The sequence below is a fragment of the Marmota flaviventris genome, chromosome 9 (assembly GCF_047511675.1).
Source record: "Marmota flaviventris isolate mMarFla1 chromosome 9, mMarFla1.hap1, whole genome shotgun sequence".
NCBI classification, from domain to species: Eukaryota; Metazoa; Chordata; class Mammalia; order Rodentia; family Sciuridae; genus Marmota; species Marmota flaviventris.
Window position 1 is genome coordinate 61,862,221 of NC_092506.1, and position 13,866 is coordinate 61,876,086.

At 49.0% G+C, this 13,866-nt stretch overlaps 1 protein-coding gene across 5 annotated transcripts in view; it reads right to left on the reverse strand.

Annotated features, from left to right (window-relative positions):
- Window positions 1–4,006: 4,006 nt before the first annotated feature.
- The window catches only part of Fam168a (family with sequence similarity 168 member A), a 189,034-nt gene continuing 179,174 nt past the window's right edge, over window positions 4,007–13,866 (reverse strand). For all 5 annotated transcript variants that reach the window (XM_071616472.1, XM_027942566.2, XM_027942567.2 and 2 more), the window contains 4 exons: window positions 13,453–13,595; window positions 11,818–11,992; window positions 10,391–10,521; window positions 4,007–9,679 (listed from right to left, as the gene is read on the reverse strand). In XM_071616472.1, coding sequence (XP_071472573.1) covers window positions 10,409–10,521; window positions 11,818–11,992; window positions 13,453–13,595 — 431 coding nt within the window. In that variant the 3' untranslated portion in view covers window positions 4,007–9,679; window positions 10,391–10,408. The remainder of the gene's footprint in view (window positions 9,680–10,390; window positions 10,522–11,817; window positions 11,993–13,452; window positions 13,596–13,866) is intronic.

Genomic DNA, 13,866 nt, shown 5'->3' on the forward strand with positions numbered 1-13,866 from the left:
TCAATACTTTTAAACTCAGTATATCCAAAATATTTTCATTGCAATATAAAATCAATGTAAAAATTATGAATGAGGTTTTTTTTTTTTGCTTTTCAGTGTGTTATATATTTTACACATCTTAATATGAACTAGCATATTTCAAGGGCTCAAGAGCCACATGAGGCAAATGATCATCCTATTGGACAGCACAGTGCTAAAGGAAGCAGCGGCGTGGAGCCTGGAGATGAATGGGGATGAGGGAGACACTGGGAGCTGGAGTGTGGAAAGGGGAGACAGTTCCATGGAGAGGGAACAGCACAAAGGCCAAATGAAAACTGGCCACCAAAACATGAAAGAGAGGAGCTTGACCCATTAGAGGAGCCTGACCCTCTTGGCCACAGTGTGCAGAGTGCAGGGTCAGTGGAAGCAGGGGTACCTTGAAGGAGCCTTTGCAGCTGTCCAGGCAAGAGATGATGGAGAGGAACAGCTGGAGCCACGGGACTCCTAGGGCAGACCTGCGAGGGCTCCTTAAAGGGATGTGGGGCAAGGGATTAGGGCCAGCTGGGTGGGGCAAGAGCAGTCCTGGAGGCACCTATGACAGCCCTGACAGGTGTCCTAATGGCATCTGGACATGGAAGTCTGGAGCTTTAAAGAGACAGACCTGGTTGACAAGAATATCACATAGATGAACATTTATGCCAGGTCTGAGCTGGGACATGTCTCAGGGAAAGGGCCCAGAGCAGATCCTGGGACTGCTCCAGGGCCTGGCAGAGAAAGAACCAGCAGGCAGAAAATCAGGAGAGGACAGTGTCCTGGCAGCTGGGAGAGGGCAAGGGGGTGGAGAAGAGGATGGGCTACAAGGCCAGGTGCTGCTGATGGGCCAGGAGGACTGCTGCCTGAGTAGACATGGATTTAGAGGGAGTCCTCTCAGGGGAGCAGTGGAGCAAGGCCAGGTCCAAGTGGACTAAGAGAGACAGCTCCATGCAGAAGCCTGGCTGTGTCAGGCCATGGCTAGTGAGGCCTTAGGTTCTGGGACAGATTGTTTTTAGTCAAGTTGGGAATTCATTGGTGTTTGTTATTCTGTCAGAAGATGGGAAGAAGTAGCCAGGGACTGTGGCGCATGCCTGTAACCCCAGCTACTCGAGGTTAAGGCAGGATGATCAAAAGTTCAAGGCCAGCCTGGGCAACTTGGTGAGACCATCTCAAAATAAAAAGGGCTAAGGATGTAGCTCAGCGGTAGAACACTGCCCTCACATGCAAGAGGCTCTAGAGTCAATCCAATATCCCAGAGCAAAACAAAACAGAACGAAAGAGGATGACACAGTAAACACTACTGACCTACCCCTGGAGAGGCTAAGGAGCTAGAAAGAGACCCTGAATGGAACCAGGGAGGTGTGGAGAGGACCAGCCTGCATGAATTGGGCCTCTTGTGAAGCAGGCATAAATGACCAGGCTGGTGCTGCAGGAATCCTGGCTTCACAGAGGGCAGAGGCTTCTAGGCAGAAGCCAAGGCGGGGGCCTGGTGGCCTCAGACAAAAACTCCCACCCTCAACAAAATGGGCAGATATGCTTTGAGATTCCACTTCCCCTGGCTTCTCCCCAGCTACCAGGGCACAGGCTTCTCTCTGGGGCTTCTCAGTTGAGAAGGAAAGGGACGGGGTGCTCCTGAGGAAGCGGCAGACAAGGTTTCACCTGTACTAGGATAGGAAGGAAGGAGACAGGAATGATGGACAGCAGAAGGAAATTTTTTGGGGACAGCAAAGGTTGTCAATCACAATGTAGGGCAGGATAGATGACGAGCCGATGTAACCAGTGAACCAAAGGAAATGTTCCCTGGGGCTGCAGGGTGCACTTGGCATTTCTACTTGCCAGCTGTTCAGATTCTCGAACTTGATTGTCCCCTCAGCCAGCCAACTACCCCTTTTGACCTAGGGCTTGGGTAACACATGGCCCACTCTGGGGGTACGTGAGGATGAGAAAATGGACCCATTCTCCTGCTTTGGCTTCCTTCCCCAGGGGAAGGCTGCACTGTGGTCTTTTGATGTCCTTTCCCACCACAGGCATCTATAGATGCCAGCCAGGGTACAGACCGACACACCGTGTCCAGGCTCCCCAGGCTGTTAGGGACGCCCATATCACAGGGGAGTACTGTGCTCCCCTGCCCGCCCAGCCTCCTGCTTACTGAGAGGAGTGGCTTGTCTCTTGGGGTTGAGGGTAGTTCTTCAAGAGTGGGATGAAGAGCTAAGGGGTATGTAGGGGTGTGCCTGATGCTCCTGGGCTCCAGCTCCCACTTCCGGAAGTTTTCCTGGCTCCTCACTTCAAGTCCCTGCAACCCTCTTAGTTCTTTTTTTTTTTTTTTTGGTACTAGGGATTGAACCCAGGGGCACTTAACCACTGAACCAATCCCCCGCCCTTTCTTTTTTTTTTTTTTGAGAGCGCATTTCCCTAAATTGCTGAGACTGGCCTCAAACTTGCATGCCTCCTGACTCACCTTCTCAAGTGGCTGGGATTACAAGTGTGCACCTCCTCCCCAGAATAGTGGAGGTTGGGGCCCAGGTCTCAACTTCCCTGCCTGATCCTGGCCTCAGCTCTGCCACTATGACCTGGAGTTGAGTGCCCAAGAAATCCTGTCCTGCCCTGGAGAATCTGAGTGCTGTGACACAGCAATACTAGTGGCCAGAGGTGCCTTCCCCAGCCACTGGTTTTCAAGCTAAGTCAAGGACAGCAAGGGACACTGGGGAGTGCCATGGGAGTGTGGGATGTTTGATGGAAAGCACTGGAGAGAACAAAGTCTGGTTGCCTCCCCCTCCCCACCCCAAAACTGAACCCAGGGCCTCGCATACTATTGAATGTTACACAGCTTATAATAAATAGCATAGACACAAATGCTTGGTTTTAGTCTAAGTGATCACTCTAATGGGCCTGTTTTTTCCCCTCCATTTGTAATGGTTGCATTCTTAGAGGTGTGGATGCTAGCATGTGGAGAATAAATTATCTTGATCAAGCCCTGGAAAGGCCCAGTGGTCCAGGGAGAGAAGCCTGGGCCTGCCCTAGGGCAGTATCATCACCCAGAAAGGGGAAAAGAGATTCAGATGTTTTGAAGGTAAAACTGACCTGATGACTGCTTGGATAGATCATGTGCACTCTGTCAACTGTCCTGTAGCTACAAACCACAAAGCCTTCTTGGTTCCCATCTGATAAATCCACCCTTTAAAAAGCTCCCTTCTGGGATGGGCAGGAGAATGTGAGCCTTGGTGTCTGTGTTCTGGAGCCAGACCCAGCATGAGTTCCAACTCCGCCCCTCACCAGCTCTGTAAGTGCATTTACCCTCCATGGCTTCCCCTTTTAAGACAGGGATAGGACTTGCCTCACCGTCAGCTGTGAAGACTGTGTAGAGTGGCAAGCACCAGCCACAGCTTTTTTGGCAAGGGCGGGTGCTGGGCATCAAACTCAGCCCTCATGCATGCTACGCACACTCCACTACAGAGCTACACCCCAGCCTTGCAGATGTCAGCAATTAATGGCCTCACCGAGCTCCAGTCACATAACTTATTCCAGGTGCTAAAGTCGCCACTGCACAGCTCCCTGTCAATTGAAAGTGGCTGAGGGCACTGTTGGGCCTGCTGTGCAGGCGTGCATTCCTTCACTGTGAATCACCTTGGGGAGAAGCCCAGGGAATTCACTGGCTGGGGGTGGGTTTTTGTGCCTCCCTCCCCCAAGAACCACTCAGTCTGGTCACCTAGGACTTTGTTTTTTTTTTTTTTTTGGAAACTTTTTTTTTTTAATAGTTATTGAATGTTCTACAGTTTACAGTAAATATCATAGTTACAAACTCTTGGCTTCAATCTTTCAGAATGATCACTATCTGATCTTCAAAACAAAACAAAACAAAACCCAAAGGAATCCAAAACAACGAAACAAAACCAGATTTACACTTCATACGCGCACAAGCGAGGCAGGTGGGCTTTCCAATCTTTACACTCCACGTTGTGTTTTGAAAACACCTATAACTCTTTGATCAAACTACTTGGAAGACACTGGTCAAAAGTTTATTGTTATTATTATTATTTTAAATGTTTTTATTTGTTTTTAAAATGTGAGTTCCAATAAAATTTAAAAATTAGATTCCAACCTGTAGATTAAAATGAATTAAAAAATACAAAATCATATACAACGCTCTCTTCACAGGGATTACATGCCATGAGAACAGGCTTCTCTGTCATGATATGAAAGGGATCCAGATGCCTTGAAGTCAGGAAGGGGACTGACACTGGTCCGGGCCTTTTAAGATCATCACAGACAACTCCAAGGTGCTAGGCATAGCCTTGCCTCCCCTTGGCTAAAGAGGAGCTTGAGCCACCACACAGATTTGGGCAACCTGGCTGACCCGAGGAGACCTCTGGGCCAGTCTCACTCTTTCCGTGACTCTCAGGCATGAGCGGTCGGAACCTGGAGGATGCTCATCTTGCTGGGGTCAGCCCAAAGCTGATTTCACCTATTTGATTTCCATGAGCTGGTACTTATCTGCCAAGCTGTTACCTCTGTTCTGTTCAGGAAGAAAAATTCCCCCTCTGGGGGCTGGAATGGGTAAAGGGACTGCCACAGCAAGGACACCTAGGGATTATCGGTGCAGCCACAGTGAAGCGGGGGCTGTTGTGTCCCTCCCTGGCCCTGTGGCGGCCAGTCTCATCTCCTGTGCTCCTTGGCTGGCTGCCGGGCTGGACTCAACAACACGCAAGATAGGAAATACCCACAGGAGAAACTGAAGGACTGAGACCCAAGTGTGGCCCAGGCAAGGCAGGCCATGGAATGTTGAAGCTAGCCTGCCAGGAATTTTGAAGGCTGGGTCCTGGAATCATGTAATGTTGAATTTCAGAAGCGTTTTCTAAGAGTGGGGACATGGATGGGTATAGGACACATCCTGAAGCTAGCCTGGCACACCCAACAGAAGCACAAGTGCTTAGAGGCTCGGATGTGGAATCTGCCCAGTTAGAGTAGCTGGGTTTCCCCACAGACCCTGGCTTTCAGCGGTGGGTGGGGCTTGCACACCAGCACCAGGCCTGCTTTACCCATTCTGGAATCCCAAGATGACAAGAAGCTAGGGGCTGCACAACCAGTGGTGACATGTTGATATGGGGCAGAAAAGCAGAGCTTGCATGTACCTCACTCCACTCCACTTTAGAGTCACTGTATGGTGACGAAGACCAGAGGTGGTGGTGATGACACCCACAGTGAAGCCTGTGCCCTCTGGCCAAAGAGCAGACTCAAGGAATTTGATATGCTGGTCTTGCTCAGTCAGCAAGGACATGTCCAGTCTATATACAGTATACAAGAAATTGGTGACCAAGGGGCTCATCCTGTCTCACGTGGTTCATTTTTGAAGTCCATTTAGACAAACCAAGCCCTCCAAAACACCTTCAGATCTCTGGAAGGAGGTTACCTCAAAATTTGGAAAAATTTGGGTGGCAAGGGAAAGGACTAGGATGCACAGAGACTACTCATTTGGTGCTTGCTCCTGGTCTCACCCATGAAAAAGCAAGCCCAGGACTCCAGGCAAGATCTGTTTTTGGCTATTCAGGGCTATGGCAGGCCCCCTAGAAGTGCCAACTTGCTGGATCTGGATAGTGGGCAGGCTTTCAGGGGTCACAAAGCCAGGGTGCTGCAGGTTTCCGAGAGACATGGGTCTTTCAATAGAAAAAGGTGCCTGGAGCTATCCTTGAACATGTGTTCAGTCCTGGGCACTGTGACTACAAAGTGCTTTTTTCAAGTTAGCCGTGTGATCCAAATTCTCATCCTTTCTGTGCTACCAGCTGGATACACCTCTGGGTTCCCAGGGCCTATCACAGATTTTGGTTCAAAGCAGAAATTCATAAAAATCTGCTCCTGTGAGAGCACTGAGCTTCCCAGGCCTCCATAAAGTTTCCTCTGCTTGGGGCAGACAGGGAGCCCCTGCCTTCTTCTAGCCTGTCACTGAAAGACCCAGTAGGTGGCAGCAGAAAGAGCAGAGGATTTGAAGAGCTTGAACCTTGGCTCTTTCGCTCATGAGCCCTGTGTAGTGTGTCATTTGGCAAGTCTCTTAACCTCTCTTAACTCTCGAAAAACATTAGTTTTTTCATGTATAAAATGGAAGTTTTGGCAATCAACATCAAAGTACTTTATATACCTAAAAAGCTTTGGACAGGTGTGTGCATCCCTGTTGAATATTCAGGGAAGAGGGTATGTACTTTAGGTTCATTGCCTGAAGGGACAGCAACTGTCTATCTCACAGAAACACGTTTTGGTTTTTTTTTAAGCATGGCAAAAAAATGAAGTTTCAGGCTTTCATCATTTGGGGAACCCAGCTCCTAGATGAGCTTCCTGGGCCCCAGGCCGGTCAGGGGGCAATAGGGGAAACCACAGTGTTGTCTGGTGATTGGAACCAATTTCACCCCTGGCCCTGGCCACCAAAATGCTTAGCTGGGGAGAGGCAGTAGCATGGGATTGAGAGGGCTTGCATGTCATGGCTAAGTCACATGTGCATGTCCCTTGTGTTGTCTGGTTTGCCTGCCTTCCTGTGACAAGAAGACCCTTCCAGCTTTGACCTTCTGTCCAGTTTGACCATGGGGCCATCCAGAATCTTTGGTTGATATTTACAGTATCTCCTGCCAGAAGCCTGTGACCTTTGCCAGAGCTGGGCTCATCCAATCAGAGGCAGACACTGCCCTGTTCTCCAGGGCTAGATCCCTTTGTAGTGACTCCCTAAGCTTGGCCAGGCTTATGGATTTCTGTCAAAACAAGAGGGCAAGGCCAGCTCAGCTGTGGCTCCACTGCTTATACTGACAAAGGGGTTCTGGGCTGGGCCCTCCAGACCATAGCTTTTCAATGCCTTATCTTTACCTCAGAGCTTCTCTCTGATCCTGAATTGTACACCGGGGGTACAAGATAAGGTGCTGAGCATAGACACTTCAGTACATGGGCCTGTGGGGGTCAGGCTGGAAGAGAAAGAGCACACAGCCTGGGATTCAAGTGGTTCTGCTGCTTATTTCTGAGCCTTGGTTTCCTTATGGATCAAATAGGAGGCATAATCACCATTTCTCAGGGTTAACCACATGCTATATATTAAACTGCTCTGTGCAATGTGAGGTACAGATGTTAGTTTTTACTTATGGGTGTAGAAAGAACAAAAGTTATAAGGTCATTCCTAGGTCTCTTCCTTTCCCCCCTCCTCTCTGTAGTTCCACCCAGCCCACGAGGTGACAGGGTCATGGAAGCCTGTCAGGACCCCAGCATTCAGCTCACTTCAGGCCCATTCCCTTTCTTCTACAACCTGTATTCTCATTTGTCAAATGGGTGGAATAACTGACCCTGTCTCTCCCTGGACCTGTAAATTAAAGGCTGTGAAGTGCTTTGAAATCTATGAAGCACCTGACAAATGTTTCCTATTATTATCATTATTATTATTTTGGCATTTTCCAAACACATATGACATAATCTAGAACAGCCTTCACCCACCTTTATGAAACCAAAGAGGGTGGGAGGAAGTATTTGCAAAAAATGGATTAACACTGGAAAACTTTCTGTTGTTTTAAAATAAAACCTCATCAAGCACCCCAGAACAGACCTCTCAGAATAGCTGGGTTTTCTCTTTCTAGTCTTGAAGTTCCCTGGAAGGTCAGGAAGGTGGCCCCCAAACTCCTGGCACTGGGCCAAGGACACTGTGGGCTCTGATCTCCTGGGAACAGCTAGACGGTTTCTGAGGTCTTTCTGACCCAAGGGTTTCCTGATTTTTTTCCTCCTTGAGGGGAGAAATGGAAGATAGGGGGAATGGTATGTCCAAGTTTACAAGAATTTAAAATGAAGTTATTTTAAAAATCCCAAATGTTGTCAATGATCCCACTTTGTACAGTAAAATGTTCCTGCCCCACCCCAGAGGGGCTGCTGGGTACAAGAGGATGGTGCTGGGCAATCCAGGCTCCTGGCTGAGACTAGCAGGGGCCTCTTTGTCCTAGGGGTCCCTCTTCTCCCAGGTGAGCCCATGTCTGCTGGGCCTTATCCTTGTCCTCCTCTCCTGATGGCTCCCACTCTCTTCCTCTCTTCTCAGGATGAGGGGCTACTGTCCTAAAAGCATGGCCTCTCCTTTTCAGCCAGCCCACCTGCTCCTTTTCCTAGGGGTGGAGTCAGGCACAGGACGAAAGTTCCAGATGTCTTCACAGAATTTCCAAATGCTATTTCTTCATTTGCAATTTCTGTTCCTGCCATCTGCCCCATGTAGCCTCAGATCAGTCTTCAACCCACACCTCTGGAGTCCGTGAGGGTAAGGAGCAGAAACAAGAGCCCAGAGAGCATTCCGGAGCTCACCAGGTGTGAGCGCTGCTGACTTAATTTTTACAAAACCAAGCCAATCCATCCCTAGGTAAATTTTGTAGGCAACATACTACTAGGTAGGAAGGCTGCATTTAATGCTAATTTACTGCGAGGTCTAGGGAAGTCCTTTCTTCTTCTCTGGGCCTCAGTTTCCTCATCTGTCAAACAGGGAAATGGATGAGATGATTGCTAAGGTCCCTTAAGTTCCATGAGTCTATGAAATGTTTATTGCTATTGCTTTTCCTTCACTAACCTGACCTTCAGAGCCACCAGCACCCACCTGGAATGTGGTTCCTTCACTTTGGCCATGAATGGCGCAAGGTAACCAGGAGCCTGGCCCGTCTGCCAGCCCCATAGACAGACAGGTGAGCCCTGGTACTGGGAAGGGCAGAAGGGAAAGGGAGAGAAATGCCACAGGTTCCCACTCAAATCAGGAGGAAGCTCCTCATCAGAGTGGGTCTGTGAGGGCTCAGAGGCCGAGGTCTGGATTATGCAGGGAACCTGGCCTTTCAAGTCCTCAGGATGCTGGGATCCCACCACCCTGCAGCTGCTTGGCGGGTCTGAGGTCAAAATCCCCTTTTGAGGAAGTGCCAGGTCAGTTATCATCACTGTGCAAATCAGAAGGTCCAGGCCCAGAAATATGGTCAGAGACCTTTCAAACCAAAGCCATCAGGCAAGCACCTCTCTCCCCTTTCTTCCCTCTCTTTCCCCAATGCCCCTTCCCCCCACCCTTCTCCCAATTCTCCCAAAGACTCTGGTTTCCCCAGGTTCTCATGGAGCTGCTAATAACATTCCTACATAATCAGGTGGTTTTGTTCTTGGTCTGCTGCAATGGTTCTTAGAAGACATTTCATTTGTGTAGAAATGTCCTAAAACTAATTTTGCTTAAAAAAAAAAGAAAGAAAGAAAAAGAACAATTACCCAGAGATGTTGCCTGCTCAACAGCTCTGAGTTCTGACCCAGGACTTGAGGGCCACATCTGTTTATATTCTTCAAATGAAGTTGAGCCTTCAGCTGAACCACTGCAATAAACCCCACTCTGCTTGCCACTAGACTGGGATCTTGGGGACTAGATGCTTGGGGGGAAAAAGTAGTGCTGAGGGGATGTGGCCTGATCAGGTAGAAGTGGGCACAGCTGAAAGGGCAGCAGCTAAGAGAGGGGCTAGGGGGAAAGGCAGGAGATTAGAAAAAGCAGCTTTTACAAAAAACAAAAATAAAAACCAAAATCATTAAAGATGCATAAAGTGACCCTTGCACTTCTGTTGTCTCTTCTTGAAAATAGAGGTGGTGCTGCTAGGGAGCTGCTCCAGCACCGGTGTAAGACTTGAGTAGTTGCATACAATGTGTGACTCCAGATCTGGAGGAGGAAGGGAAACCATCAGTGACAGTGATATTCCACAGGCCACTTCAGGAAGCCTCTGAACCCCCTCCTTTCAACTTGGGAGCCCTAACCAGAGCCCTCTGTGTTCTCCTAGTGGAGCTGTTTCTCCCTGCCCATGGAAGCTGTTATCTAGCACCAACTGCCCCCAGAGGAGGTGGAGGGCAAGGGAGATGCTGCTATAGGGCAAATTCCCAAGTGAGAGCCTTGGAATCCTACAGTTCACAGGCACTGCTTCAGAAGTAGGGCAGCAGAGGGCTGGTGGTCAGGGTCAATCCCAAGTTTCCACTTGCCTCAAACCATAGCTAACATCCAATTTAGGTGAAGATTTCATCTGAAGAATGGGGCTCATGGAAGTCTGAAGGCCATACAGTTAAAAACACAGAATTTGGTACTGGGGGACTAGAGTTCAAGTCTCAGATCAATTTTTACTGGCTGAATGGTGTTGAGCTACATATTTATCTGCAAAACAGAGCTAATGATTCTTATTTCACAGAGCTACTGTGAGTATTATGAGATAACCCAGAGCCTATAGGTTCAATAGTCAGAACCACATATACACACAAAAAAGAGTGGAATTACAGGTCTTGGAGCAGGAAAACAACACCTAGGCTCCAGACTCAGGTCAGGGCTTTGTGGCAGTTTCTAAATGCATTCCCTTCCCACCTCTCCCGCCCTGGCCCCACTCACTTGGATGGGCTGAAGGTTTTACCAGTGCGGGGGCACGTAGCTGTACGCAGGGGTTCCTTGGGCCCTGTATGTTGGCATGGACACAGGGTGTGCCCCAATCGCGGTGTGCTGGGGTGTAGTCAGCAGAGTACCTGAGCATGCAAAGAGAAGAGGAAACCTGACAAGTCTGTACCAGGGTCAGGGGTGAAGAGGAGGAAACCATGCCTTTTAAGTTAGTGCTCCCCCTGAGTGAGTCCCCCATCTCCCCTGCCTAAGGAACCTTCTCTACCATGTCAAGCTTTACCTCTTTAGGAGGATCTTTTCGGATGCTGGAGGAGAGAATCAACCACTATTCTTTGGAAGCCTCCTTTCGCTTTTCTTTGTGGGATTCTCTTGTTGCACACACCAAGCGGTAATTGTTGGTGTCTGTGTTTATATCTCTCACACTAACCTGCATGTTCTTTAAGGGAAGGGCTCTGGTTTGACCTAGTGATTCCTGGTACCCAGGACCTAAACAACAGAGTGGGCCTGAGAGGTATCGGTAGCTTGCTAGTATAAAGGACAGAATAAAATCCGAATGTCCACTCTACCCCTGGCATTTCTTTCCTCAGATGGGGACCTCGCTGGCTCTTTAAAGCCTCGGTCTCTACAAGCTAGTCAAAGACCCTGGTCTTCTCTCACCCTTAATGGGAAAGCCCAGTTTCTCCCTCAGTGTCAACTCACCCTAGACCTTCCTAAAGCTGAACTCCCCATCCCCATCTTCAAGGTTCATTAAGGGCAGTGCTCTGGTCTGCTCTGCAAGGGTCTTCGGGGACTCCTGCTTCCCTTCTCTCTCACCACAGGTCCTTATACTCCTGTCTGCTAAAATAACATTGCCCTGTGCCCTCTTTTCTGGGCCCCCTACTGATACCAGAGTCCTCATGTCATCATTTCTCCCCTAATCTGCAGTGACAGCCTCCTCACTGGCCTATCTGCTTCCAACCCTTATCCTCTGGTCCTGCTTCAGCCTGTCGCCAGAGAGATCTAAACCCAACCCTGTCCTTCTACTTGAAGCCCCTTGCCAGCTCCCTCACCTTAAGATTCTCAAACTTTTCCCTGTCTCACCCTGGCTGCCGTGCCACCACTCTTCCACCTACTTCCGAAGCGCCTTCAGCCACCTCCATTCTATCAACTTGCCACCCTTGGATTCTTTCAGCCTGTATTGCTCTTCCCTCTGTCACCTCTCTGCCTGGCCTCTATTCACCCTTTAAAGCCTTGCTCAATATCCCCTTCTTGGTGAAATCTTTCTCATCTCTGCGACAGATTTAGAAGGTCCTTCCTCTATGTCCCTGGAACATCTCCGCATAGGATTTCTTATGTTGTGTGGCAATCAGTTCCGTGATTGTTCTCTGCTCCGTCAGGAGTTCCCGGAGGAGAAAGAGGGATGCTAAGGCAGATACTGCCCTCACCTGCTGACATTGCCATGGTGGTGCCGGCCACCATGCCCATGGCCACGCCATTGGTCCTGGGGGCAGCAACAGGCGCCGGATAGATGGCAGAGGGAATGCTGTTGGGCTGGACGACCGTGGTATGGTGGATGACATGGGGCTGGGCAGCGTACACCGGCTGTGTATAGTAGGCTCCCTGGGGAAAAGAGGCTGAGGTCACAAGGGCTCTTGGAGAGGTGGCAGGGGATGGAGGGAAATGGTTGGGATAGGGACTCTGTTCCTCTCAGACCCAAAGGAATGCGGAGGGGAGAAGCACTGACCCATCAACACAGGCCTAGGCCCCAGCTGGAGCCCTGCTTTGTCTTACCATGACTGTGGCTTGTTCAGTGCTGGCTCAGCTACTGGTCACCCCCACACCTATCTTAATTTGCTCCTAGGGCTGCTTGCTCCCTAATGGGGTAAGAGCTCTACTCCTTTAACCCTAGTATTAGCAATTGAAAATGTTTGTATTTTATTGAACTATACTCCAAAAGCTTCCTATAATTTAAAGGTGGGAACAATAATCAATCAGTTTCTAAGCATGTGAATGGGGCTGGTGAATCCCAGAGCACTACGCACATATGCTGAGAGGTTACCAGACTGGTGTGCGTGTTGGCAGCTTACACACTGAGAAAGTGCCATCGATCAACAGCGTTTTCCACGATGTCTCTTACTTACTCTCTCTCTCCTTTTGACCAAAAGATAAGGATGGAGACAGAGATCTGAAGTGACTTCCCAGTGTCTGGATCACATGGCTGCTTCCTGCTACTACCACTCATATGCCTGCTGAGTAGAGAGAGGCCCCTGCAATCATTTTAATCCAAAAATTTTCGTATCTTTCCACTATATAGTGACAAGGGATTCAAAGGTCTGAGAGGATAGTCTAATACAATTTTCCATAAATGAGAAAAATTAATCTCAAGTCTCTTTTTTTTTTGAAAAGTTCTGCATTCTAATTGGCAATATAGTTTTTAAATTAAAAAAAAATTTCCCCTGCCAATTAAACCTCCAGAAGAATGTGCCATGAGCACACCAGAGAAATCATATGGTCTCTAACTCACATCCTCAGAGTGTACACAATTATTCCCTTGAAAGAGTCCAAATGAGGACACTGAGGCACAGACAGAATAACTGCCCAAGGTCATAGGGAACTGGTGGCAGAGCCTGGGCACTTTTCTCCTTCTCACTTGGTTCACAGACTTTATCAAGGAAGAGTAGATGTGGGGTTAGGGAAGACTAAGACATGGGATCTCATCATCCTGACTCAACCAATAGCTCACTGTGTGACCTGGGACAAGACACTCCCCTCTCGGGGTCTGTTTCCCCACTTGTTTAACAAAGAAGTTCAACTAGATGATCACTAAAGGCCTCAGCCCGGGCCCCCCAGATATTCTGAGTTCTGTTCATCTAAATTAGAGTTCATGCCTCACCCCTCTGGGGACTGAGGTAGAGGGAAGGAGAAAGCAGGCTTCAGGGATATTGTTTCCATGGCACCAGTGATGGCTGGCCAGAATTATGAACCCTCCACTCTTTTTCACCCTACCCCACCCACCATACTCAGTCTGGAGGGTCCTCTACTTGCAGAAGAAATAGGCCCAGACCTCCATGTATACCTACCTGTGCATACAGATTCTGCTGGGGGTAGGCACTTCTGATTGGATACATGGCCGTCTGATAGGGGTTGGGTGATGGGGAGTAGGGGGGTGGAGCAGTATTACTCTGGGTCGGTGGGACCTTGTATGGAGTCCCTGCAGTATATCCTGTACCAAGGCAATAAGAGAGACTACCAGTTAGTTGGCATAACAGTGGTGCTAGAAGGCAGCAGGTCCCAGTCACAATTCCCCAGACAAAGATGGGCTGAATCCAGGCTGGAAACACAAATGAGAACAAACAAGAGAACAGGGCTCAACCCAGAGAGCCCTAGCCCTAGAGGCAGCTCCCTCAGTCCTGGTGCACAGGGCAACATGTGTGTTTCTAGAGATTTTTTTATTTCTCTAGGTTTCAAGGACTCTCATCTACAAAGTAAGAGGC